At 42.4% G+C, this 23,221-nt stretch overlaps 2 protein-coding genes across 4 annotated transcripts in view; one reads left to right on the top strand and one right to left on the bottom strand.

Moving 5' to 3' along the window:
* Positions 1-7,049, top strand: part of PAN3 (PAN3 poly(A) specific ribonuclease subunit) — a 67,307-nt gene extending 60,258 nt beyond the window's left edge. For 2 of the 3 annotated variants that reach the window (XM_008938243.1, XM_008938242.1), the window contains exons 16-18: positions 253-317; positions 1,025-1,163; positions 4,095-7,047. In XM_008938243.1, the coding sequence (XP_008936491.1) occupies positions 253-317; positions 1,025-1,163; positions 4,095-4,235 (345 nt within the window). In that variant the 3' untranslated portion in view covers positions 4,236-7,047. Of the gene's footprint in view, positions 1-252; positions 318-1,024; positions 1,164-4,094 lie in introns of all 3 variants that reach the window. The other variant, XM_008938241.1, reaches the window with a different exon arrangement.
* A 2,438-nt stretch (positions 7,050-9,487) lies between these two features.
* Positions 9,488-23,221, bottom strand: part of LOC103770961 (vascular endothelial growth factor receptor 1-like) — a 99,495-nt gene continuing 85,761 nt past the window's right edge. Inside the window, 9 exon segments of the mRNA XM_008938239.1 lie at positions 9,488-9,713; positions 16,036-16,127; positions 16,976-17,060; positions 17,429-17,559; positions 17,640-17,745; positions 19,098-19,197; positions 20,841-20,952; positions 22,076-22,198; positions 22,744-22,841. Of these exon segments, the coding sequence (XP_008936487.1) occupies positions 9,509-9,713; positions 16,036-16,127; positions 16,976-17,060; positions 17,429-17,559; positions 17,640-17,745; positions 19,098-19,197; positions 20,841-20,952; positions 22,076-22,198; positions 22,744-22,841 (1,052 nt within the window). The 3' untranslated portion in view covers positions 9,488-9,508.

Below are 23,221 nucleotides of genomic sequence, written 5' to 3'. Positions count from 1 at the left end.
GAAGCAGTGAGGTGCTGTTGGTTTTTAAATCTCTACATTATAATTTGAAGTGTTAAAATGAGCATTGAAATGTTGATAACATATAATGCATTTGATCTCTTTTTTGAAAAAAAAAAAAAGATAAGCTCTTATTTAAATAAATGAATCATTGTAATTAATAGTGCTTCATTGGTACTACTGCTGTATATCTTTTGCAAATAAGTGTCATAATTTTATGTTTCAGAAACTTTAATAATCTTTCTTGTTTTCTAGGAAGTGCAAAATGGAAGGTTGTTTAGGCTTCTAGCAAAATTGGGAACAATCAATGAGAGGCCAGAGTAAGAAATACTTGTTTTTGTGATGTAGAGTATGTGAAACAAGGTTTCTTCCCTCATAAATTTAATCTAAACATTTCCCCCATATTTGCCTCTGAATAAATTGAGTATGTAGGAAGCCTTGAGAAAAATAAGATAAGTGACTTTGACCAAAACCTTAAATAAAGGAGACAAGAAGGCTACAAACAGATATGCCAAGGTTGCTTAAACTTTTTTTAGTATGTTTTCTCTTAGCATTCTCTTCTGAGTAGTTTTTGAAAAAAAAAAAAAAAACATAGCTTGCTTTAACTGTAGCAAATGATGTATATGCTGGTTTTAAGCCAGTTAGTTTTCAGTTTGTTTTTATCAACTAATACATAAAAATCAAGTGTTCCTGCTGTGTTTTCCATCCTATTGAGCAGACCTGGAGTTGTTTGTAATGCTGGTTTCTAACATTTCCATGTTACATTTGCTGAACATAACTCTTGCTTTTTTCCATTACTTTTTGTTGGCATTTGGTAGACATTAACTTTGTGTACTTCAGCAGCTGAGAAACTTTGAACCTGTTATCTTCAGTTTGTGGCAGGGGCAAGACTATAACTGCAAATCATAACTGGTAGCTTAGCAGAGCAGTGAGATTAGTCAGTTTAGATTGAAGAGTCATTTATATCTGTGGGGTTTGATTTTTCTTAACTCTCTGAGCTTTAATGTGAGCTTTTGTTTTGCTCCAGGTTTCAGAAGGACCCAACGTGGTCAGAAACTGGAGACAGGTATTTACTAAAGCTCTTTCGGGATCACCTTTTCCATCAGGTGACGGAAGCGGGTACGCCTTGGATTGACCTCAGTCACATTATCTCATGTCTTAACAAGGTACACTGTACTTGGATTAGCTTTTAAAAATTTGTTTGGGTTATCTTCCTTTAAAATAATTTTCCACTTCAAAGCAAGTTGGCATTAACAGGTTAATTCTCGTGATTTAAGTGATGGTTATTTGCCCCCTGCATTGGATGAAAACAGTGTATTCACTAAGCTAATATTCAAATTTTATGGATATTTTAAATAAACTTAGAACATTAATATTAAAATTGGAAATCAGTAATATAGTGTGAGATATGATATTAACTTTTCATCCTAGAATGCATTGAATGCTGTGGATAAGCAGTGCTGGTCCCTTTATGCTACTCTGGTCTTTCAACACAGCATAAAGGATCCATGAAACCCTGTAAACTGGGGGCAGTTTCTGCTGGTATAGGTATCACAGAGCATGGTCATAAGGCAAGAGGATCCGTTCCAAACTGTGCTGACCAGAGTAGGAGACAGGAGGGAAACTGCAATAGAAATTTGTGCAAAATCCTTACAGGACAGTGCTGTGATGTAATATGTTAAGTCCTCTTCTGACAACTTCCCAAGCCTCTCCAGCCCTTTGTTTTCCAAGGCTGATTTAAGAAAGCTATTTGCATTTTTCCAAGATCTGCACCACTAGCAAAATTCTAGCTGAGAACTCTCATCATTAATAGTGGTAGATATGTGAGAGACCACAGGATCTTCAGTAGTTGTAGAAGTTGTCTTGCTCCATAAATAAAAAAATTACATTAGCTGATTCTCAACTTATTTTACATGGTTTTGCCAAACTTTGATAGTTCATAGGGGACTATGATGCTGCTGCTTTTTTTGTTTGTTCATAGTTGCTTGGTCATTCCACTTAGTCTGCAGAGAATGGTGATGCAGACACTGACAATATGGTTTCAGTGACTGGTATTTTCTACGAAAAGAACACTCAACTTTCTTTTCCAGAAAAAAAAAAAAGAATATATTCAGATCCTTTAACATGGAATAACTGCCTTAACTACAGTAAAATCTTTCCAAATTGTCCGGGCTTTTAATCTCCTGTTAGACCACTGTTGTACATTTCTTTAACCTCCTTTTTATCTTTCTGGTTGGTGTCTGTAATCGCTTTAAAAAGGACACTAAAGGCACTGAGGCTAAATCAAAAATAAAGAATGTTGATATTCAAATAGGCAGTGAAATGCCATCATGATTTGAAAGCAGTGACCTGTACGTACAGTACTGTAGCAAGAGGGGACAGTCCTGAATTCGTAGGTCAGGTAAGAGATGTCAAAGAATGAAAGAATTGTTCTATAAATGTTCATGGCCTACCTTTTTGAACAGAGGCTCTTCTCTTCTGTGGTTGTGGGCTCAGCACACAAAAAAATGTAAGGCTTACAGAACTCTACTTTGGAAATACACTCTAAAATACACTTCTGAAACTGTAGTGTGTACTAGTAGAAGTGGTTATTCGGGCTTTCCTGTGACTCTCTGAAAGCATACCTTTGGATGAAAATTATTGTTTTGGGAATCTTTTCAGCTGAGATACTGATTTATACCTCCACAGGAGGAGAGAAAGAAAGCCATAAATATTGATGTTTCTAGTTAGCTGTGTGGCTTTCTTAAAACAGATCTTCTATATTCTACATTCATTAAGGTAATTCACTGATTTCTTGTGTGATGCAAATGGGAACAGTAGATAATATTTCACAGATAACTTCAGGATGATATTTTGTAATGAATGTTGGAAGAGACTGGTGGTTTTATCCTACTCTACAAGAATTAAAAGTTAATTGGCTTGCCTTTGTCCTTCTGAAGCTATTTACAAAGCAGGAACTTTACACTGGGGAGGTTCCAGCTTTTAAGATTATGCTCAGAACACTATTTTTAGAAGACAAATTTAAGAAATTTCTAACTTGCTGCCTTGCTCCAGATAGCAGCTAGTGGACCATCTCGGTGACAAATTTAATTGTTCTACTATTCAGTACATTATAATATGTTTATTTAATCCTGCTGGGGTTGTATTTCCAAAGACTGTCTAAGTAGTGTCATATCCCACTTGTCTCTGCCCCATCTGCTGTATTGGAACAAGAAAGTTTGTACTCTTGATATATTGGTATTTCCAAATAATTGACTAAAAGAGAGCTATAAAAGTGCTGCATTATAAGGGAGTCTGAAAACTCTCCATGGATGAATGTTTCTTGCAAAGTGTGGAGAACATAAGATAGAGTGTTGCAGGGCCTTCAGTGTGTAAAGTAGTATATTTCTCCATTTCAAATTGGGACTTAATGGTACATCTCTACATAGTGTAACACGTGGGGATTTTTTATTACTGAATTTGAGAAGTCAGGACAAAACATGAAAACAAATATGGAACAGACGTAAATCTTTAACCCAAAATTATCTATTTGTTTATGGATTATGACTCTGTAATCTTTTTTTAAAGGGTTGAAATGTACCATACAGCTTAGGAACGTTTCCTTCCAAAACCATGAGGTTTGGGTTTCTGCGGGTTTGCAGACTACCCGGGCTCGATCCATCCATTAGTTCATTTTTAGAATGGGCAAGAAGTAATTTACGTACCTACCCTACATGGAAGCTTGTGGATGTTATGTGCAAATGTGATGTCAAACCCTGTTTTGTTCGTCAGGAGCTATGTGGAGGCTTTGCTGGGCTTTCTGTGCAGGGTACGGTAGTAGCACTGCAGGATGATTAGCTTTATGAAAAGGGAAGAAAACAATGGTAACCTAGTCAAAAGGTCTGGAATGTCCATCAGGTTAAGACCAAAATGTCTCGATTTTTTGGCAAGTACATTGTTGTGGCGCAGTTCAAATCCTTCCTTTCTGTGGCGTTAGCAGATTTGAGCTGCACCACAGCAACGTGCTTGCCAAGAAATTGATTGCTTTTGTTATTGGGGAAATGTTTTGTCATTTCTTTCACACTTCTTTTATTTTATCTTTTGCATTCTTGTTACAGTTAGATGCTGGTGTGCCAGAAAAAATAAGCCTCATTTCCAGAGATGAGAAGAGTGTACTTGTGGTAACTTACAGCGATTTAAAACGCTGCTTTGAAAATACTTTTCAAGAACTGATTGCAGCCGCAAATGGTCAGTTGTAGTATTTGCTGAAAGCATGCAGGACATTGCTGAGGACTTAACCAATAGCAAATTGCACTACAGCTGAATTGTTGTTGTCATCTCATTTCACATTTGGGAAACAAACAGGAGATGAGCAAAGCTGCTTGCACTTCAGTCAGGTACACTGTTACTTGAAGGGAAGAATGTTTCACTTATCCTAGAGCTAAGGCTGCCATTGGAGGCTTTATCTGTGAAGAATTTATTTTAGATTAAGGAACACATCAGGTGCATGATGTTCCTGCTTTTATTTTTTCCACTTGTATATGCACTAATTTTAATTTTTTTAAGACTTTTCTGATCTCTGAAGTTTTGCCACATTGTATACTTAAGGGAAACTCTTTGCAAGGACATTTCTGGGATACATTTTTGTCACTGAGGATATAGCAAAATTTATTCATTTTTTTACATTATTTGCACCCAGAATAGCATAAAGGACCAGGTAAATAGAAATTGTGTTCTGTTAATGACCGTTTAGTTCGTAACATCTGTAAAAGTGTGTTGTATGCAAGCTCTGTATGCCACCCACTGTTAGCTCAAAGAAATGTGAGAAAATGAAAATTTTTTAAAGCCAGTCAAGTGAAGTATCAGTGAATTGTCAAAAAAAAAAGGAAAGTAAGTCCCCTGCCATTTGATTTAAACTTTGTCTAAGCGAAGTGACGAAAATAGCATAATAGGAAACATCTGTAATTTAAGGAGCATATCGAACTTGCTCTAACCACAACCAGCGCCTTTTAAAAACTGTTTGTACGTTTTCCTGCTAGTCAGAAGCATTTACATTTATGCAATTTTTTTAATAGATTTTTTTTTAAAGAAATTGTTTAAATGCCTGAAGTTTCAGGAGTGTATTACTTTAGGTTATTTACAGTATAATTTTTGTATAAAGTTCTGTTCTTTGAACCACAGCTTTATTATGGTACGCTACACTGGATACAGATACAAAGACACTGTTAAAAGAAGATTAACTAAACACAGCAGTTGTCTGGCATCAAGAGCTTTTCAAGTTTTACAGCCTGAATCTGGAGGGATAATGATCTGCTGTGCCTTTGCAGTCACTGCTTAGCCCAAAGTAATATTACTTTTGATAATACTCAACACATGAATATTCCTGAAGTAATTCAGTCTCAAAAGTCTGGAATTTTCCTCCTCAGTTACCTTTCTAATATTTGGACATGCAGTTGTCTCCAAACTTGGGTATTCATGGGATTTCTAGTTAAACACCTACACTTTGATACTGAAGACTGCCAAATATGTAGGAATTTCCTTCCTTAAAGCAGTAGTGAAGACTGTATCTATCCTTTCCCAGCACTGAATGTTTTAATAGCACTGGGTGCTCACCATGAAGAAAATGTGGAAACTCAAAAGGTCAGGACAGACTCTAAGCACTTGCAACTGATGTTACTGACATCAATTTTAATAATTCTCAATATTTGTAGTTTTCAGAGAAGTTTTTAATATTTCTCTGTCCACTTTTATAAGCTTTAAAATGATTCTCCGCCTTGAGACTTGCATCAAGAAAAAAGCAACTCTCTTCACATCGAAAGCTTTGAAGACTAGGGACATGCTTTACACATTTTAGAAAATGTGGTTGAATCCACATTAGGTAGCATCAGTTGTTGAGTTTAAAAATCAATTATTGTTGCATTTGATCAAATGAATTTTAAAAGGAACGTAATGTTTAATATTCAAACGATAACAGTTGCCAGAATGTTCTTTTTAATATAAAAGGAACAGGAACTTTGAAAAGTGAACATGCAAAACAGTCTTTTATCATTAGCTCATGTATTTGAGGAAGAGCAGCTGTCTTTTATATGTTTTTTGACAAATCATATTGTAATTCTTTTGTACAAAAAAGAAGTACTTGTATTCTAGAAGAAATATGAAATGCTTAATTTATAAGCGGGCTGAGGTTTTTTCCAGTATTGTTTTCTTTGAAAATGAAAGGGGATCATCTGTTCAGTTGTGGGGTTTGGGAACCTTTGAAAATTTAATTTGTGGACCAATATTTTATGAAAGTGTAAGGCAGGGGTAAAATAGGGCTTGAATTCTCATCCTTTTTAGACCAGCAAACCACCCTCTGCAAGACATGTCTAAATTGCAAACCTGTGTGTATTTGCATAATGTCAGTTTGCTTCAGCCCCTAGTAACCTCAGGACTTGGTTAAAAAAAAAAAAAAAAAAGGTAGACAGCTAATAAGTTTTCATACAAGATGTCAGCCAGAAAATATTTGGTGTCAGGTAATACATAAAATAAAAAAAAAAGTTGAGCTTTGTTTTTTATTTATTTCATTTGGTCTGTATTTGGAAATGATTTGAACAGTCTGAAGTTCAGCTTAGGTGTTTTTTGGGGGAGGGCCCTTCTACCCCATTTTAATTCCATTTAGAAGGTTGTCCTAAAGTTGTAGTTTGATCCATTCATAGGAAGAACTGTGTATCTGTATTTAAAATGAGCCACCAGGATGTGCCCTCCCAGATGGGAAATTTAATTCTGACCTTCCTCTTTTTTACAGCTAAAAGCACAGAAGGGACAACCTTTGAAATCATCTGATGTTGGTCATTTTAATTTTTGTACCTGTTTAAAATTCTGTTGCTGTATTTACTATATTGTAAATATTCTGTTGAGGGTACCTATGTATTTTTGATTTGCCCTTGTTTCAGTAATTCAGGTGTCAACTGCTTCCCCTAAAAAGCACCAGTATGTTAAGTTTTAATGTCATGATCCCGATATGTGTTACTCATCTTTAATCCTGTTTTCATTCTTCATGTGTACAGCAGTATTTTTAATAAAGAATACCAGAAATAATGTGGCCTTATTTTGACAGTGTGAAGTTCTGAAGTTGCGTACAGGGCTTTTCAACTTTGGCGCCAGATTTGTATTTAATTCTGCCATATTTATTCTGTATCCACTGTCTGCAATGCAAAGTTGAAACAGTCGTGACTCACAAAGTGTGTTTAGCACTTGCCACTTATGATCTGTCAGATGTCCTAAAACTTGGAGATATTAACTAGAATCATACACATTTCCTTAACTTGTAAGTCAAGTCCCATCTGCTTCTGTTGGATTAGGTCTGCAGACAAGCACTACCTAAGCCTAACTTAACTCTGTTACAATATTCTTATGTTCATGTTTGAGATTTTTTTCCCCCAATAACAACATGGATTAATTTCTTCGATAATTTGGGTGTGGAGTCATGACAGCTTCCTTTCCCAGAGTTATTTTCTGTATTGTTAGCCAGTGAAAGGTGAGATGATTTACTGGTGGGGTAAAATCTCCTATATCTGTCCAATCCTGACCATGCTCCCTGCAAACATTTAACATGGAGTCGTCATCCCTTAAATTGCAGTGGTTTAGAAATTTTGTTGCATGAGCAGCAGTAAGTTTCATTGATGCACTTCTAGTCTCCAGTTTCCTTCTTATGTGCAGCAACAGGCACACAACTCCTGCGGCAGTGGGCGAGCCCCGTACGCTCTGCCTTTCAGAGAAAGTTTCATCTCCACTTTCTTCCAGCACTTGTGCATAGTGCAGCTGCACTGTAGCTTGGAGATCCCCTCAGATTATTGTAAGGTGCTCTGTAGCAGAGAGCAATCGAATGAACATCTCTGTGGAGGCGGCATCCCCAGCTTCTGATGGATGGAGATCCTCTGAAGAAGAGAGCGTACTTACCAGGCCTGAGAAGTGTGCCTTCTGTGCAATTACTCCCTACTCTCCTTTGCTCACAGAAGTGCTCCATGGGATGGGTTGTTTGCCAGATGCGTTAGTGCTGCCCAGTGCTGAAACATCTTCTGCAGCAGTCTGACAATGGATTAACGAGTTTGGCAGAACTCTGTGGATTCTTTCAAAAGCAAACTTTATTATATGAATTTAGCAGCCAAATACATAATGTGAAGACAGAAAATGCAAGACAAAATAGGAGTTCTTCACATCTGAAGAAGCTTAGGGGGTTCATATAAAAGTAATCTTTGTAGTCCAGTTTTCTTAAATATTTATGCACAAAAAGCATATTTATATATTTACACTGTGCAAATGTTTCCTTTGAGATTCATCATCCCATAACTATTCTTTTCCTAATTGGAGTTAAGAAATGGTTCTTAAACTTTAGTTTTGGTCAAGATCAAATACACTTTACTAGTGAGAGACAGTGCAATAGATGAGTAAAACTGATATCATCTTCACCAGGAAGATACAGAATTGTTACATATTTCTTTTATGTGAATATCCAAGAACATTTTTCTTTGTAAATATGCAAAAGATAATTTGCCTTTAATTCTGTTAGTGGGTTAAATTCACAGCTCCTAAGCTGAGTTTTAAGAGGTCAGAACCATATTATAAGTAGCATTTGAGTTAATATATATCTATAGTGGACCACAGGAGTCTGAGATTGGGCACTAGTTGAATTGGAAGACATCAGAGCTACAGTGTTAAATGGTCAACTCTCATTTTAATATTGCATTCAAAAGTGGAAGGGGGTGATGCATCCTTATGCTTCTCAGACAAAGAGCGCTCGTGCCCTTTCTGAGATGCTATACAAAAGCCAGCTGCAAAAGAACTATACATTTTTATTCCTGTACATAGATACTGGTAACTAATAAGGAAATTCAACTGTTTTCATAAAAAGCTGCCCTAACTTTCCAGGGAGGTTGCCATGTCACTTCTAACTAATCTCTTCAAAGTCTCCAGTGATCGATTCATTTAAAGTATATGCAGTTTAGTAGCTGTCCTGTCTTTTCAGACAGATTCCCATAAATAAAACATTATCAGTGCAGTGTTAGAAGGTCCACAAGGCTTTGTGGACAGAGCTTGGCTTTAACGTATCTACCTTGTGGTTTGTTTCCAGTGTGTGCGTGTTGGCATACTGACAAAGTGCAAAACTTCCAAGAATATTTACTTGACTTCAGCAGGCCCGTCCAAATGGAACTGATATGTATTCCCCGTTGTTGCAGCCCTGGTTCTGATCTTAGTTTTCTATCCTTGCCAATTGTGTTTTGCAACACAAATTTAGAACTCTTGCCTTGCAAGACTCCTTACTGCGTTTGCCATCCTAAGCATTTGGGAAAGTCAAGGCCTAAGCACTAGTACTTTGCTATTTTTTGTATACGCTTGTTGCATTTTGTATAAAAGCAGATTGTTGAGATTAAGCCAATGATATCTTTTTGAATTTTAGGATAATTAAAATTACTTGGGTGAAAGTTTTCAAACTGACAGTTGCAGAAGTACATTTTTGGATTAAATGCGTATTTAAATCTTGGCCTAGAAATACTTAAGCAGGTGGCTGAGAATAAAGGACGACAGAGTTGTAGTCAGGAGGGGGGGTGTGGCTCGCTTTCATTTTCTCCAGCACTGCGTTGCCACACGTGTATCTTCGCTTGGAGTCACTGAGCTGCTCACAGCTGAAACTGCAGAAGCTTCTTGGCTTGATTAATCCAGAAAGCACCGACTCCTTGCTCCTGCTGGCACCTTTCATGCTGTAAGAGAGCAGCGTCACTGTTAGCGTACTTGGCGTGTACAGGCGCTTGTTTTAATGGCTTGAGCAAAGGCACCCCACAAGGAGCAGCTTTGTTTGTTCTCGGGCGATGTGAATGGCATTGATGCAGACGGGATTGCTCAATGGGAGAGTGGAACGGAGGACTGAAAGTGTTCTGTTTCCCCCTCGAGTCCCCTCCTGACCAGAGATGCTCTGACTGAACAGGGCTGTTAAGGAGCTTGTGTTCAGTGTAAGTATTAAGAGTCTTGGTGCTTACGAGGAGTACTTGATTGCTCAGCCTGAGCTCTGACTGCTTGTCTGTGGCACGTGCTAGGGAGGGAAACTTCGTGGAGTATCTGGCGTCTGTGCTGCTGCTGGGCTGTGCATCCCCATAGGTTCTTCCTAAGGGAGCTGGTTGGGGTTTTGTTTTAGATCAGGAGTGAAGTAATGAAAGGTCTCAAGACTTGGGGGCAAATGCAGAAAGCTACAAGTGTATGTGTTCCCAAAGCCTAATGCTGGGTCGAATTTTTAAGGTAAATGGCTGATGTTTGTGAGGAAGGGCAAAAAGACTGGGTATCTCCTCTCTTTGGCTTCTCTTGGCAGCAGACATGAACTGCTTTGAACTGACATGAACTGCATGAACCTTCAAACTGAGGTTTGAATTAGAGTTTTCCTGTCCCACAAAGGACCAATTATCCTGTAGGCTACCTTTTATAAGATGGTCTTTACAAAAGGAGTTAAATGTCTTCTTAGCTGAGCCACTTTTGATGACACTGCTTGCCTTGCAGCACTTCATTACTCGTATTCAGGGAGCACAGTGCTTAAAAGGCAATGAGAACTTTCACACAATAAAATGTAGATACTGAAGATTTATCTGTAGACATAGGACAAATCAGAGCATTTTCCATCACTGATTACGTGTCAAATCCTAATGTAAACGTATGTTGGACTGCAATGCCTAAAATTAGATTCCCTCCCCTGTGTTTTTCTACGTTCATGGACACTCCGTCCCTCTCCATTTATAAGGTCAGGAGTGTTGGCAGCCTTAGTCTTGAATTCCAGAGAATACAGTCAGAACATCTGTTGAGGCTTTCAGAGCCCAGGGTTTTGCTTTTCATTTTAATTTGCACAGTTAGATCTTTTAAAGTACAGAACTGGTAGCACAGGGCTGTTCCCTATGAGGAAATGCAGAAGTAACAGTTTCTCTTAGATGTCACAGTTTTCTCAGTCTTTAGCTCCCAAGCCCCTGTGCTTTTTAAGGGTTGTGGTCTCTGTTTTCTGTCCTACTGTGGGAAGTTGGAGGGTCCTCCCAAGAAGGCCATCCCATTGTATTTGTTTGTAGATGGAGTTTGTGAGCAGGAGCCCTCGTGATGAGGACTGCAGATGCATCCCATATTTTTGTATTGCATCTATTGGCAGATGGCTGAGTTATTGCCTTAGGATAAGTTCCATAACTATCTGGTGAGTTTACTCACAGGCTCAGTGGACTTTTTGTGATGGGTTTAAAGAGAAATGCTTCTGTGATTGTAATGGTGAGTCTTAGGGAGCAGTGGGCTTGCGAAAGTGGAGTGTGCATGCAAAATTATGAGCCTTAAAATCATCACCATTTGATCCTTTCATTCATCATCAGGCTCTTCCATCCAGAGAATTTTCTTCTGAGCTAGACTTGGCATCTACTTTCATTAACAAACCTCTATACCAGTAAAGCTGCATCTATTAATTTTACCTTGAGTGCACTGCTCCCACAGAGAGCTTTGAGGGAGCCTGTGGGGTTTTGGCATCTGTTGTAGTCAGGCTTCATTTTGAGACTGAGCTTAAAGGCAACTGTAGCTGTGAACTCTCTCCTTTCCACTCTAGGAATATAAATTAGAAACTCTCTCTGCTTGGGTTTTAATTGGAATCATTTGCTGGTGGAAATGACTGCTGCTTTCCTGACAAATTCAAGAACTGAGGGAGATCAGAGGCTGACGGCAGCACCTGAGATACTTATTCCACTGGTGGTGGAGTTCTTGGACATTTTTCTGGCTTAGCAATTTGCTTTGACTCAAGAGATTCTGTGGCCTGAAGATTTTTGCCTTGGTTTGGGCTTTTTCACCAGTACTGAAAAGCAAGAAGAGAGTTGCAATTGGGATCCTTTGCACTTGCAAAGGAGCAGACCTCAGAAGATCATTCTTTCTCTGCCTCCAAACCTTTCTGCTGGGATCTTGTCTCCTGAGGTCTTCCATAAGTAAAGACTTCTCTCTTTATGCCATTCATGGTATCACTTACTTTCATCCCAATCACAACAGCAAGTCCAAGACATGCAGCAACCATTTCTGTTCTGATCCTGACTGCCACCTGGGTCTGAGTGGTTCCCCAGGATTCTGGCTGATGACACCGAGGGTGAGCTTTGCATGTTGGTGCCTTTCCCTCCACAGCAGTAGAAGCCCAAGAGGAAGGGGCTCACCTGGATCAGTGGGGTACAATTGCACCATTAGATAAGCTGGCTCCCTGCTCTGTTTTTCCCTGGGCCTGGCCCTTGAGTTGGTCATAGAATCATTTTGGTTGGAAAAGATGTTTGAGATCATCAAGTCCAACCATTAACCCTACTCTACCAAGTCCACCTATAAGCCGTATACCAAAGAACCACATCTACACAGCTTTTAAACACATCCAGGGACGGTGACTCAACCACCTCTGTGGGCAGCCTGTTACCAATGCCTGACAATGCTTTCAGTGAAAAAATTACTCCTAATGTCCAGTCTGAACCTCCCCTGGAGGAGCTCGAGGCCATTCCCTCTTGTTTTATCACTAGTTACTTGTAAGAAGAGACCAGCACCTGCATCTCTACAGCATCCTGAAAGGCCCCACCTCAGCCTCCTTTTCTTCAGGCTAAATAGCCCCAGTTCCCTCAGCTGCTCCTCATAAGACTTGTTCTTCAGTCCCTTCACCAGCTTAGTTGCTCTTCTTTGGACCCACTCCAGCACCTCAATGTCTTTCTTGTATTGAGGTGCCCAAAACTGAACACAGTGCCCAAGATTCACCAATACCGAATACAGAGGGACGATCACCTCCCTGGTCCTGCTTGCCACACTATTTCTGATCCAAGCCAGGATGCCGCTGACCTTCTTGGCTACCTGGGCACACTGCTGGTCACACTGAGGATGCACCAGTGCATGCACTGGCTCTCTCCTGGAGACAGCTGATCAGTTTCTTCTGAAACAAACCCTGGGTGCACTTCTGGGGACAGGTAGGATGCACTAGTTTGTCTCCTTCCACCCTACGCAGTCCTTCAGCACTGTCCCACTGTGGCCCAGTTCAATCTGAATCCTCTAGCACCATGCTCCAGGGCACACCACCCACTTGTGCTGCTCCAAAAGTGTCACCCCACCTTGGCTGGCTCACATGTGATTTCAGGTGCTTTGAACTGAAAAAACATCACACTGAGCCAAATCGTTCTGCCCTGGGCAGCAGGGGAATGCAGGAGCCCAGGGGAAGGCAGACCAGCCCACCCCAGCCTGCAGGCGAGCAGGGAGCTGCAGGGTCATGGCCATGCAGCATCCTCAGCCTCGGCTCAGGACACACCCCCTGCTGCAAGTGCATTTACCTGCATCTCTGTCCTAAACTGTGGTGTGGAGGTTTCCAGCGTGATGGTAAGTGCTCTGGGAGCAGTTGATATTGCAGCAAAGGTGATCTAATTCTAAGCTGCTGGTAAGAGTAGGGCGACTCCTTCCTCAGCCTGGCACTGGCACCAGCTGCCCTGATGGTGAGCTGCTACTGCTCTCTCAGGAGCTATTCTGAGGCTGTCCTTCTGATCATCCAGTGACCTGAAGCAGACCTCTGCAAGCCAAGCCAAGCAGAAATGTCAGCACAAGAGGCGTGGAGGACCACAGAGAAGGATGAAGGACTAAGGAAGTGATTGTCCCCCTGTACTTGGCACTGGTGGGGCCACACCTTGAATACTGGGTTCAGTTTTGGGACCCTCATTACAAGAAGGATATTGAAGTGCTGGAGGCACCCAGAGAAGGGCAACAAAGCTGTGAAAGGCCTGGAGAACAAGTCCTGCGCAGAACTGCTGAGGGAACTGGAGTTGTTTAGCTTGGAGAAAAGGAGGTTGAAGTAGGACCTTATTTCCTTCTGCAACTCTCTCAAATGAGGTTGTAGTGAGGTGGGGGCCAGTCCCTTCTTCCAAGTAACAGGTGATAGGACAAGAGGATAGTGAGAGCCTCAAGTTGTGCCAGTGGAGATTTAGGTTGGATATTAGGAAAAAAATATTTCCTGGAAGGGTTGTAAAGCCCTGGAACAGGCTGCCCAGGAAAGTAAGTGGTTGAGTCACCATCCCTGGAGGGATTAAAAAATGTGGTGCTAAGGACATAGTTTAGTGGTGACCTGGCAGTGCTGGGTTAAAGGTTGAACTTGATGATCTTAAAGATTTCTTCCAACCAGAGTGATTCTATGATTCTGTGATGCTTGAAATGCAAGGAAGGAGCAGGACTGTGCACCTGGTTAGCTCAGCCTGGATGTGTCAAATGCCTCCAGGCTCCACCCTGTCCAGCGTTCAGTACAACTTTCAAGGCTATTTATTTACTGCTCCAACTTAACCTCAGCAAAAGATGCTTAGCTAAGAAGCTACCACTTTTAGGAATGTGTGCAGACTAAAGGGTCACTGCATGTATTCACTTACATCAGTGCTTTTTGGCATAGTGCTACAGTACCACTTGTTTAGCTTGCAGGCCAGATGACCTTGTATGTTCTCAGCCAACTGTTATGTTTCCCTAAGGATTTACATTCTAGCAGCCACTGTTGAGTTCAATTTTTTCCCCCATCCAAGCATTCCTTTTCCTTCTGCAGCTGAAAATGCTCCTTAAGGCAGTTCTGGAGGGATGCTTGGGGCACAGTCCGTGTATTCTGCACCAAGTAAAGAAAAAAGCATTTCATGCATTTCATTTGAGAATGCTGCCATGTTGTCTCTGTGGCTGACAGCAGCCTTCAGAAATATGACATTTACACAAAAAAATGGGTTAAACCACTTCTAGGAAATGTTGCACTCCACTATCCACAGAAATTCTAAGCTCTGTAATAGCTGGCTCCTCAAAAGAGAGTATGGAATATTGTCTCAATAGAATCTAAGTACCTTAAGATTGCTCAGAAGCCTCTTTCCTGAGATGTGAGTGGTCAAAGCAGGAGAAGGGCTTTTCCAACACTTGTTGGGAGTAGCCTGAATCACCCTGGCTTTGCCACACGTGAGCAATGCTCCATTGCAGACTCCTGCTGGCAGCACGTTTACCCTGCACGCTGTGTATTTTGGCTGTGTGAGCGCGCACGCTCTCGTCCATGTATTTCTGTGTGTTGAACCAACGCCCTCTTAGTCACTGGGATTTTTCTTGAAATAAGTCCTCTGTGCCTTGACTGCACGTTTCAGCCAGCTCCGATTGTTCATGGAGACAATACCACACCTCCCAGCCCGCCCAGCTGTGAGTCACTGACAAGTTCGGCACGGGCAGGATGGCAGGATGGCCTTGACCTCCTGCCAGCGTGAGAGGAACGCCAGGCTGGGTCTGGGCACTGCCCGGGCTGGCTGAGGGCAGCCAGCTGAAACCAGCCTCAGACACTGCCAGCGCTGGGAACCGAGACACCACCAGCATGCAGAAAATAAACAGTTCCCATTTACAGAGGGTTCATGTCAGTGCGGCGTATTCCTCAGAGCAGCCCTAGTTCCCTGCTTGGGCAGCTGTCGGGAATTAGCCAGAGGAAGGTGGCCAATATTTTGAAGTGCTTAAAGGCAGGAAGAGAAGTGAGGCCCTCACATCCATCTATTGTAAAGTTGCCACTTTAGCATCCTGAGCCCATGGGTGTTAAATGGGCTGTCCTTAGCTGAGTCATGAAAAGAAGGGCAAAAACAAGCACAGAGAGCCTTGGCCCAGCTGGGTTGCCCTTGGGGACTTGTGGAAACAACTGCAAATCCTTCACAGCCACACGTTCCTCCTCCCCTTGCCAAGGGCTTGTTTCCTACAGTTACCTACCTCTATCTTGGTTTAGTGCTCTTTGGCACTCACTTGTCCAGCCTGGCATTAAGATGAAGATCAGGCTGATCAGTAGAGAGCTATAATTCATACTGGCAATGTGCATCAAAAAGGTTGAGGGTCTTCAAAGGTATATGGAATGTTAGATGTGGGAGATGATTGACTGCTGATCCAACCAAGGATCTTGTGACTCAACAAGAGTGTTTGCAGGGACTGGGGATACCTCAGCTACTTTCATTAGGCATGACTTAGCACGGGGACTTTGAATCCTCCTTTGCCCTCTAAAACATGAAGGAGGAGAAGGGTACATAAAATACAGACCCAAAGGGTGTCCGTTTTTGCTTGCTGCCTGTCCACGTGAAGCGTTTCAGTTCTTCTGGAGCCAGCACCATCCCACTGTCTGCCTGGTAATCCTTGAAGAAAGATGAAAGACACAATGCTATTAGGTGTTATCTGTAGAAAGTTACAGTGGTCTCAATTCCTCTTCAGTCTGAGTTTCCCCATTATTTTGGTTGTTTATACTCAGAGAGCTGTAGGAAACAGTGCCTTCATGCTGGAGGTGCTGCAGTGCCCAGGTATTTAATGGTGCCTTTCCAAATTGTTCTTGCCTTGGGGTGCAGCAAACACATGCTGTTAATGCAGATACAGAGTGTTAAAAGAAAGGTATCCATGTGCAAGGTAGAACCACTTCTGACCAGCCACTTGTTCAACCCTGACCACCATGCCTTTCCCACCTCCCACTGCTTAATGCATACAAGCAGGTCATTAAAAGCTTCCCTCAACCTCTCACTCATGTCCACTCACATCCCAAGCGTACCCTGTTAGTAGACATTTCCCCAGCTTGTCTGCCTGATAACAGGACCTAACCCTACCAGGAAGCTCTGATGGAAACACAAGCCATGATTCTCATTGTGCACTACTATTGAGATGAAAATACAAATCCAAAGGTATTTTAACTGGCTCTTCCACACCAGTGGGACTCAAGTGGGACTCTGGCAGCTGTACTTTGCAGACCTACTGGCACCAGCCATTTCTTATCAGGAAAGGAGTGTTTGCAGGCAATGGCCTGGTCAGCAAGGATGTGCTGACCCCCATTTGTAAGACAGTGGAATAACACCATACTGAGAGCACAGCTAATCTTGCACCTCGTATCAGTAGAGCTGACAAAACAGTAAAACCCCGTCTTGATTCTCTTTTTATAAATCTGTCACACAAATAAAAAGAAATAAATGGTATATCATTTGGCCTGAGAGGCACTTACATTAAATACAAGCGTTTCCTTGATGGGAAGCTCTTCAAATGTCTTTATGCGCTGGAGTGTTTTTATTTTGAAAGTGTTTATGTATCTGTTCAACAAGAAAAGCAGGACAGTTTTTGGTGTGTGAAGTGCGTAAGCAGGAAGCACTGGGTGTTTCTGTTTCTCTAAGCAGTTGCCTAACTGTCATCAAGGTAGTTTAGACAAAAGGGACTCCTTAACCGGATGCCACCCAAACCTCCCTCCTCAGCCCTGGGCTGCACACAGTTGTCCCCCTTGCAGCACCTGAGCCCCAGTGGGCTGTCCCCACCCAGCAGGATCCCTGCGGTGGTGGCTCAGTGGCTGGCAGAACGCTCGGGCCCTGTGGAGTGTCTCTGTTTTCTCTCATCCAGGTCCAAACCAGGCTATCCATCAAGCTACTACACCCAACAAACTCGGTCGTAGCTTTGCTTATCTCACCTGACGTTTTCAGTGCTTCCACAGCTTGACTTTGTAACAGAAAAATGTTCATTGCACAGAGGGTTAGATGCAGGGGGAGACCCACTTTCTGCTGTAAATATCTTATTGAGGGGTATGTAGTCTTTGCCTTCCTAAATGCAAAGAAGAAATGAAAGCATTACTCCCTGGTCGCCCCTGCCTCAGTGAGAGCACGTGGTCGTGACGTTAGTACCTGCTGGGCGTTTGCTTGCAGCAGATCTCCCAGCTTTTTCACCAGCTCAGAGAACCTCGGTCTGTCGTTGGGATTGCTTCGCCAGCAGTCCAGCATGATTTGGTAGCTGTGAGGACAAAAGCAAAACGAGCACATGGGGGTCACAGCTCACTTTGATCCAAGACAGCACAGTCTCTGACAGCTTGTCATCAATAGAGTTAAGTTCTGAGCCTGCCTGACTTTACAGAGTTGCTCTCCAACACCATCAAGGCCTCTTACTACAAGTAAAAAAGTAAACTTTCCACAAAAAAAAGAAAAAAAAATATTCCCACAAGATATTGGGAAGACCACATCAAAAGAATAACTTAGCCAACTAGTCATACTTTCTTTTTTTATTCCTAATTAAGCATTAAACCTTTGTATTAAACATCTATTAACTGGCAATGTTTAGGTTAAGGCATCCTAAGATGACTTATATAAATGTGTCACTTCCTCATATTGGTCAAGTCAAGCTTTCCTTCCTGCAATAAAATACGTGGAAGGGAAAAAAACTCAGCTCTTATCTGCTGTCACTGGGATAATAAAATTAGCCAATGGGTAGTACTCCCAGATAGTCATGGCTGGTTTGCATCCTTTTTCTTCTTCCAGAACCAATTTTTGGTAAGTGTTGCTATTTAAAGTCATGACGTAACACTTGAAAAGTGCCACCTGCACGTACTTGATTTTGCCTCAGGAGGTAAAATACCCTGGATATGTTCATGCTCTTGAATGATTTGAGACATGGAATGCATGTTTGGCCTGGTGCAGGTGCCTTCCTGAGCAAGACAATCCATCCTGCTCCCAGGGCAGAGGGTCTCACTCAGATCCCCCAGGCCTTTGAAAAGGTGTTGGCATGCAGCAGCAGCTGGAGGCTGCACTGTAGCCAGGGGACTGGGGAGTGACAGCTGATGTTGTGGTGGAAGTCCTCGGGCAAACCGCACAGGCGACATGAGCTGGGAGGCTGCAGGTCCCTGTCACCTTCCTCTGCCATCAGACACCGTCTCCAGGAAAGGGTGGGCCCTTGTCACCCCAGTGTTTGCAAGGAAGCCTCCACTGTCACTTCCTAAGTCGAGACGGCGGTAATAATGTCACATTCCTCCAGCACTTATCTATGTGCACGCCAAAATATTCAACCTGGAGAGAAAAGAATGACCTTCCTTCTCCGGGCTGCTCACTCATCTGTCCTCAGAGCCCAGCCCCAGTGTTGCCCTGGCCTTAGGTCCACATCCCTCCTCAGCCTCTCCTGCCCCGTGGGAGGTGCAGGGGACCAGGGAGGGGGTGTGCAAGAAGATGCTGTTGACAGCAAGAAGGTACAAAGGCAGAAGTGGGTTGGTTTTCCGTATGTTGACACAGGTTACTTTTTACAGAGTCTTGTACACCATCTGTAAGGCAGCCCAGAGGGGCAGTGGTACCCAACACAAGCCAAGAAAGTCATCTTACATCTCCTTGGTCGCTTGCTCTGGGGCTCGCATTCTTGTACCTTCCTTTAGTTTGCTGCAGAAATCCTCATCTATTTGGACTCCTGGGTAAGGAGAGGCACCTGGAGGTGACATTGGGAGAACAGGGTCATACACGCCTGGAGCTGGTTACCTGTGACTTAGCTTTGTCCCTGTGCATCCCCCTCAAACACTTGGGGTGCGCAGCATCTGTTTGCAGAGCTGGGAGCCTGGGGACATCGCCCCCACAGGGTTTGGCCCCTGCCAGCTGCCACAGGAAGGGAACTGCTGCTGCTGGTGCTCCAAGTCCTGCTCTTTGGAGGGGGGCAGGATCAAACCCAGCACTATTGGTGGTGCTTACCTGGCCTGAATGCAAAAGATACACATGAATTTGACCTGAAAAGCATCCCTCAAGAAAAGCCAGGTCTGATCTCTCTATTGGTTTAGACCCTACCCCAAGTTCTAGTAAGCAGAGTAATAGCAAATCCAAAATGCTCAGAAACACCTTGAAAATAATGGAATCATGGTTTTAAATCAGATCACAGTACATTTGCATAATTTTTCTGGTTTCTGTGGTTTTAAGGTGCAACCTGATTGTGCTGCTGGTCTTTATTTCTGTAGACCGAAAAAAAAAAAAAAAAAAAAAAGTCAGGAAGAAGGAAAACGAAAGAAAGGAAAAATAAAAAAAGACCTTTCAGAGAGTCACACAGTCACCAGGTTCAAGGAGCTGGGGCTTTAAGAAAAAAATAGCAGGTATTATGAGACTGACCATAAAATCACAAGAGTTGGCAGGCTGAGCAACAACACGTATTTAAGCTAATAAATGATTGATTGTCCTGAGAATTGTATAGTATTGTTTCCTCTGCTGTTCGCCTCCTTTGTCAGCCTCTAGGTTGAACCCAATTAAGATTCTTCTGTTCTGACGGTCATTGTTGTTCCCGCTCAGTGTACATCTTGTATCCTGCCTTTTCCACGTGAAAAAGAAAGGGGGGAAAAAAGCCTCACTGGCTTTTAATTTTGGATTGCATGCTCTAGTTCATCCTGTGGCATCTGTGCAGATGCTTGTTTGCCTGCTGTGTCCAGCAGCCTGGCTGAGCAGGGTGCTGGGTTCCTCCTGGGCTGGGGCAACCACCTGGTCTCAGGCTGGAAACTGAGCTGATGGAGTCTGAGACATGCAAAGACCTCTGTATGTTCAGCTCCCTTGCTCCCACAGAGGGGTGAGAAGCTTTTGAGGGAGCACCCAGCCCATGGCACTCTATCTTGAATGCCATCTGTGACACAGAAGATGGTGCCTCAGTCCCCAGCCCACAGCTGTTATCCCACAGGGTTCCACATTCAATTAAAACACTTTTAAATTTGCCTGGTTTGTGCTGTTAGAGCACTGTAATTGCGTCAGCTATGCTGCCCTGCATTTCTACTGGGAGTTTCTACAGGGAAAAGAGGGAAGCTTGGGCTAGGTTTTGCCCATGGCAGAAATAGGTGGTAAAGTTCTCAGGTAGCTGTGCCATCCATTAAGGCTTTCAGCCTGGCAAGTCAGCTTTCAGTGCTCTTGCAAGCACTAAAATTTCCAGTTCACAGGCATGAGATAAACACAGTTCTCCCCCCTACCCACACACCCCACCTCTGCCTGACTTAGGTCTTTCCTTATTAAAGACCTGGCAAAAGCTCTCTGAAGATAATGGATGTTTTTCCACAAGCTGAAGTCCCTGCTGCTGAGTCCAGCTCCCAGGGTGCAGAGCTAACGTACCCAAGGAAAATATCTCCCACAGCAAGACCCCATAGGACCACACGTCGCTTTTTGTATTGTAGATTTTATCAAATATGGATTCTGGAGCCATCCACTTGAGAGGAAGTCGAGCCTGGAGTAAAAGGGACAAACCTGACTATTATTTTCAAAGCCTAAAAGAATTTAATCACAGATGAATCAACTATATATTGTTATGTAAATAATTACCATTCAAACAGGAACCTGTGGGATTTCCTTACAGGCAGTCAAGATAAACCCACACTCATTCAAACACTTTCTTAACAAATTGTCAGTAAAAAGTTGGCTTTAAAATACATGTAGCACAAACCACCAGTCACTGGAAGCCTGTGACCAGATTGACCAGGCATTTTCTTTAGGGGAGGTGGGACTATGCAAGAGCAGCAGTCTCTTGCCAGCAACCTTGGGACTGGGGAGAAGACCCTATGATCAAGTGCAAACCATTCTGTGATGGTGCTGGAGATGATCCTCAGGAAATTTTCAGGGCCTGAATTGCAGGAATGTATCAGCAACATTTCAAGTCCCCCTGAGCACAACCTGTTAGGGTCTCCTGAGCAGCATCCAAGTTATGTGAACAGTGTTTCCCAGCTAACGTGTAGTGCTGTCAATCTTGAAAGCTATTTACCAATGAGGGATGGCTGGCAGGTGGGTGAGCCCTCCAGAAGGAGACTGCATGACCCCAACGCCCACACCAAATTCCTATGGCATCAGTGGGTGCAGGCACAGTTTGCTGACACAGCCTTCCCTTCAGGCCTGGCAGGGGGTTTTACTGCCTGCTATTCGTAGCAGAAGCAAACACAACGCCCGAGTAAGTGCTGAAGGTAGCAAGTCCAGCTCAGCTGCTTGAGGTGCCACGAGCAATACGTGGCCCTGGTGTGGCTGCACCAGGGGACAGGCACCTTCTTTTGGAGGGACTGGTTTCTCTGAAGGAAGCATACTGAGTAAGGGGGTTATGCTGAGCCAGCCAAGAAACTCATCTAAAAAAAATCTGACAGGGCAGAGCTGTGAAACAATTGGTGTGTCCAAGCCTTCTGCCTGAGGATAGAAATGTTTTTGGGATCTACAACGCATCTGGATAGCTCATCTTCACATAAAACCCAGGACAGCTTTCAAGCTCTTTAACGCCAGGAAACATGAATGACTACAGAACATTTTGGTGGACGGTTTGAAATGATATGTTATAAACATTTGGGTAAATAAACAGCATCTTGACTTACATCTCCTTTTCTCACATAATCAGGATTCTTGTAAATATCTCTTGCAAGGCCAAAATCACAGATCTTCACTACATTGTTCTCAGATAAAAGGATGTTTCTGGCTGCCAGGTCACGATGAATGCACTATAATAAAACAGTTTCACAATCAAACTGCATTTCCTTAGTCCTGCCAACAAATTTCCTGACCATCTTACATATCCTTTTAAAAAATTATTATTATTATTATTGAGATCAATTTAATATTTTTTTGGGGAAGTTGACTATAGTTTACAATAAGTTACTGTAAACAATGGCAACTCTTAAAGAAACCCAAAGCTGCCCAAATCCAGAAAGTGATAAGTTTTTAAGCCCCTTGACATTTGCAGGGAAAGCACTGATTCATTTGGAGCTCCCTACCTAATATATGTTGAAAAGAAGAAAAAAAAAAAAAAAATTATGCCCAAAAGATCTTCACTGAATGAATGGGCTTGACCCACTGCCTTCAGCCATGATCCTGTGTTTATGGACTGTGGAGACTTGAATAAATACACCATTATATTTATAACACCAAGAGGAAAACAGCTCTTCCTTTGGGAGCTTTCCCAAGGATGGTGTCACTAAAATGTAGATATGATTTCATCTCTGAATCCCATCCTTCTGCAAAGAAAAATCCCCAGCACAAACCTCACCTTTCTGGAGGAGAGGAACTCCATGCCTCTGGCCACCTGAAAGCTGTAGGAGATCAGGTCCTCCATAGTGAGAGGCAACTTGTAGAGCTCACCAGCATCTGTAAAAGTGGAAAGCATGGTTTGGTGCAAAGATCACTGACAAGGAAGTTATTTTCTGCCTCTCTTACTGACCCTATTACTCTCATAGATTCAGTCTTCATAGAGTCGTATTCGAAGGTCAACCCACTGTCACTGGAAACAAAAATAGTGCTTGCTTTATACCCTGTGCTTTGGACACTGCTGTGTTTTCCCCAAAGATAAGGAGCAGTCAGAAGAAACAATCACACATTTTCCTGTCAGATTTAGTAACCCTGGAAATAATCTTTTTTTAAATCTTCTACCCTCTGGACATGACCCTGTGAGCATCTCCCACGGATGTTTATTAGGGTGATAAATGAGGAAAAAAATTTCAGGGATGCACAGTATGTTGTAAAAATAT

The sequence above is a fragment of the Merops nubicus genome, unplaced genomic scaffold (genome assembly GCF_000691845.1).
Source record: "Merops nubicus isolate BGI_N331 unplaced genomic scaffold, ASM69184v1 scaffold6474, whole genome shotgun sequence".
Classification (NCBI taxonomy): domain Eukaryota; kingdom Metazoa; phylum Chordata; class Aves; order Coraciiformes; family Meropidae; genus Merops; species Merops nubicus.
This window is presented reverse-complemented; position numbering and strand designations above follow the sequence as displayed.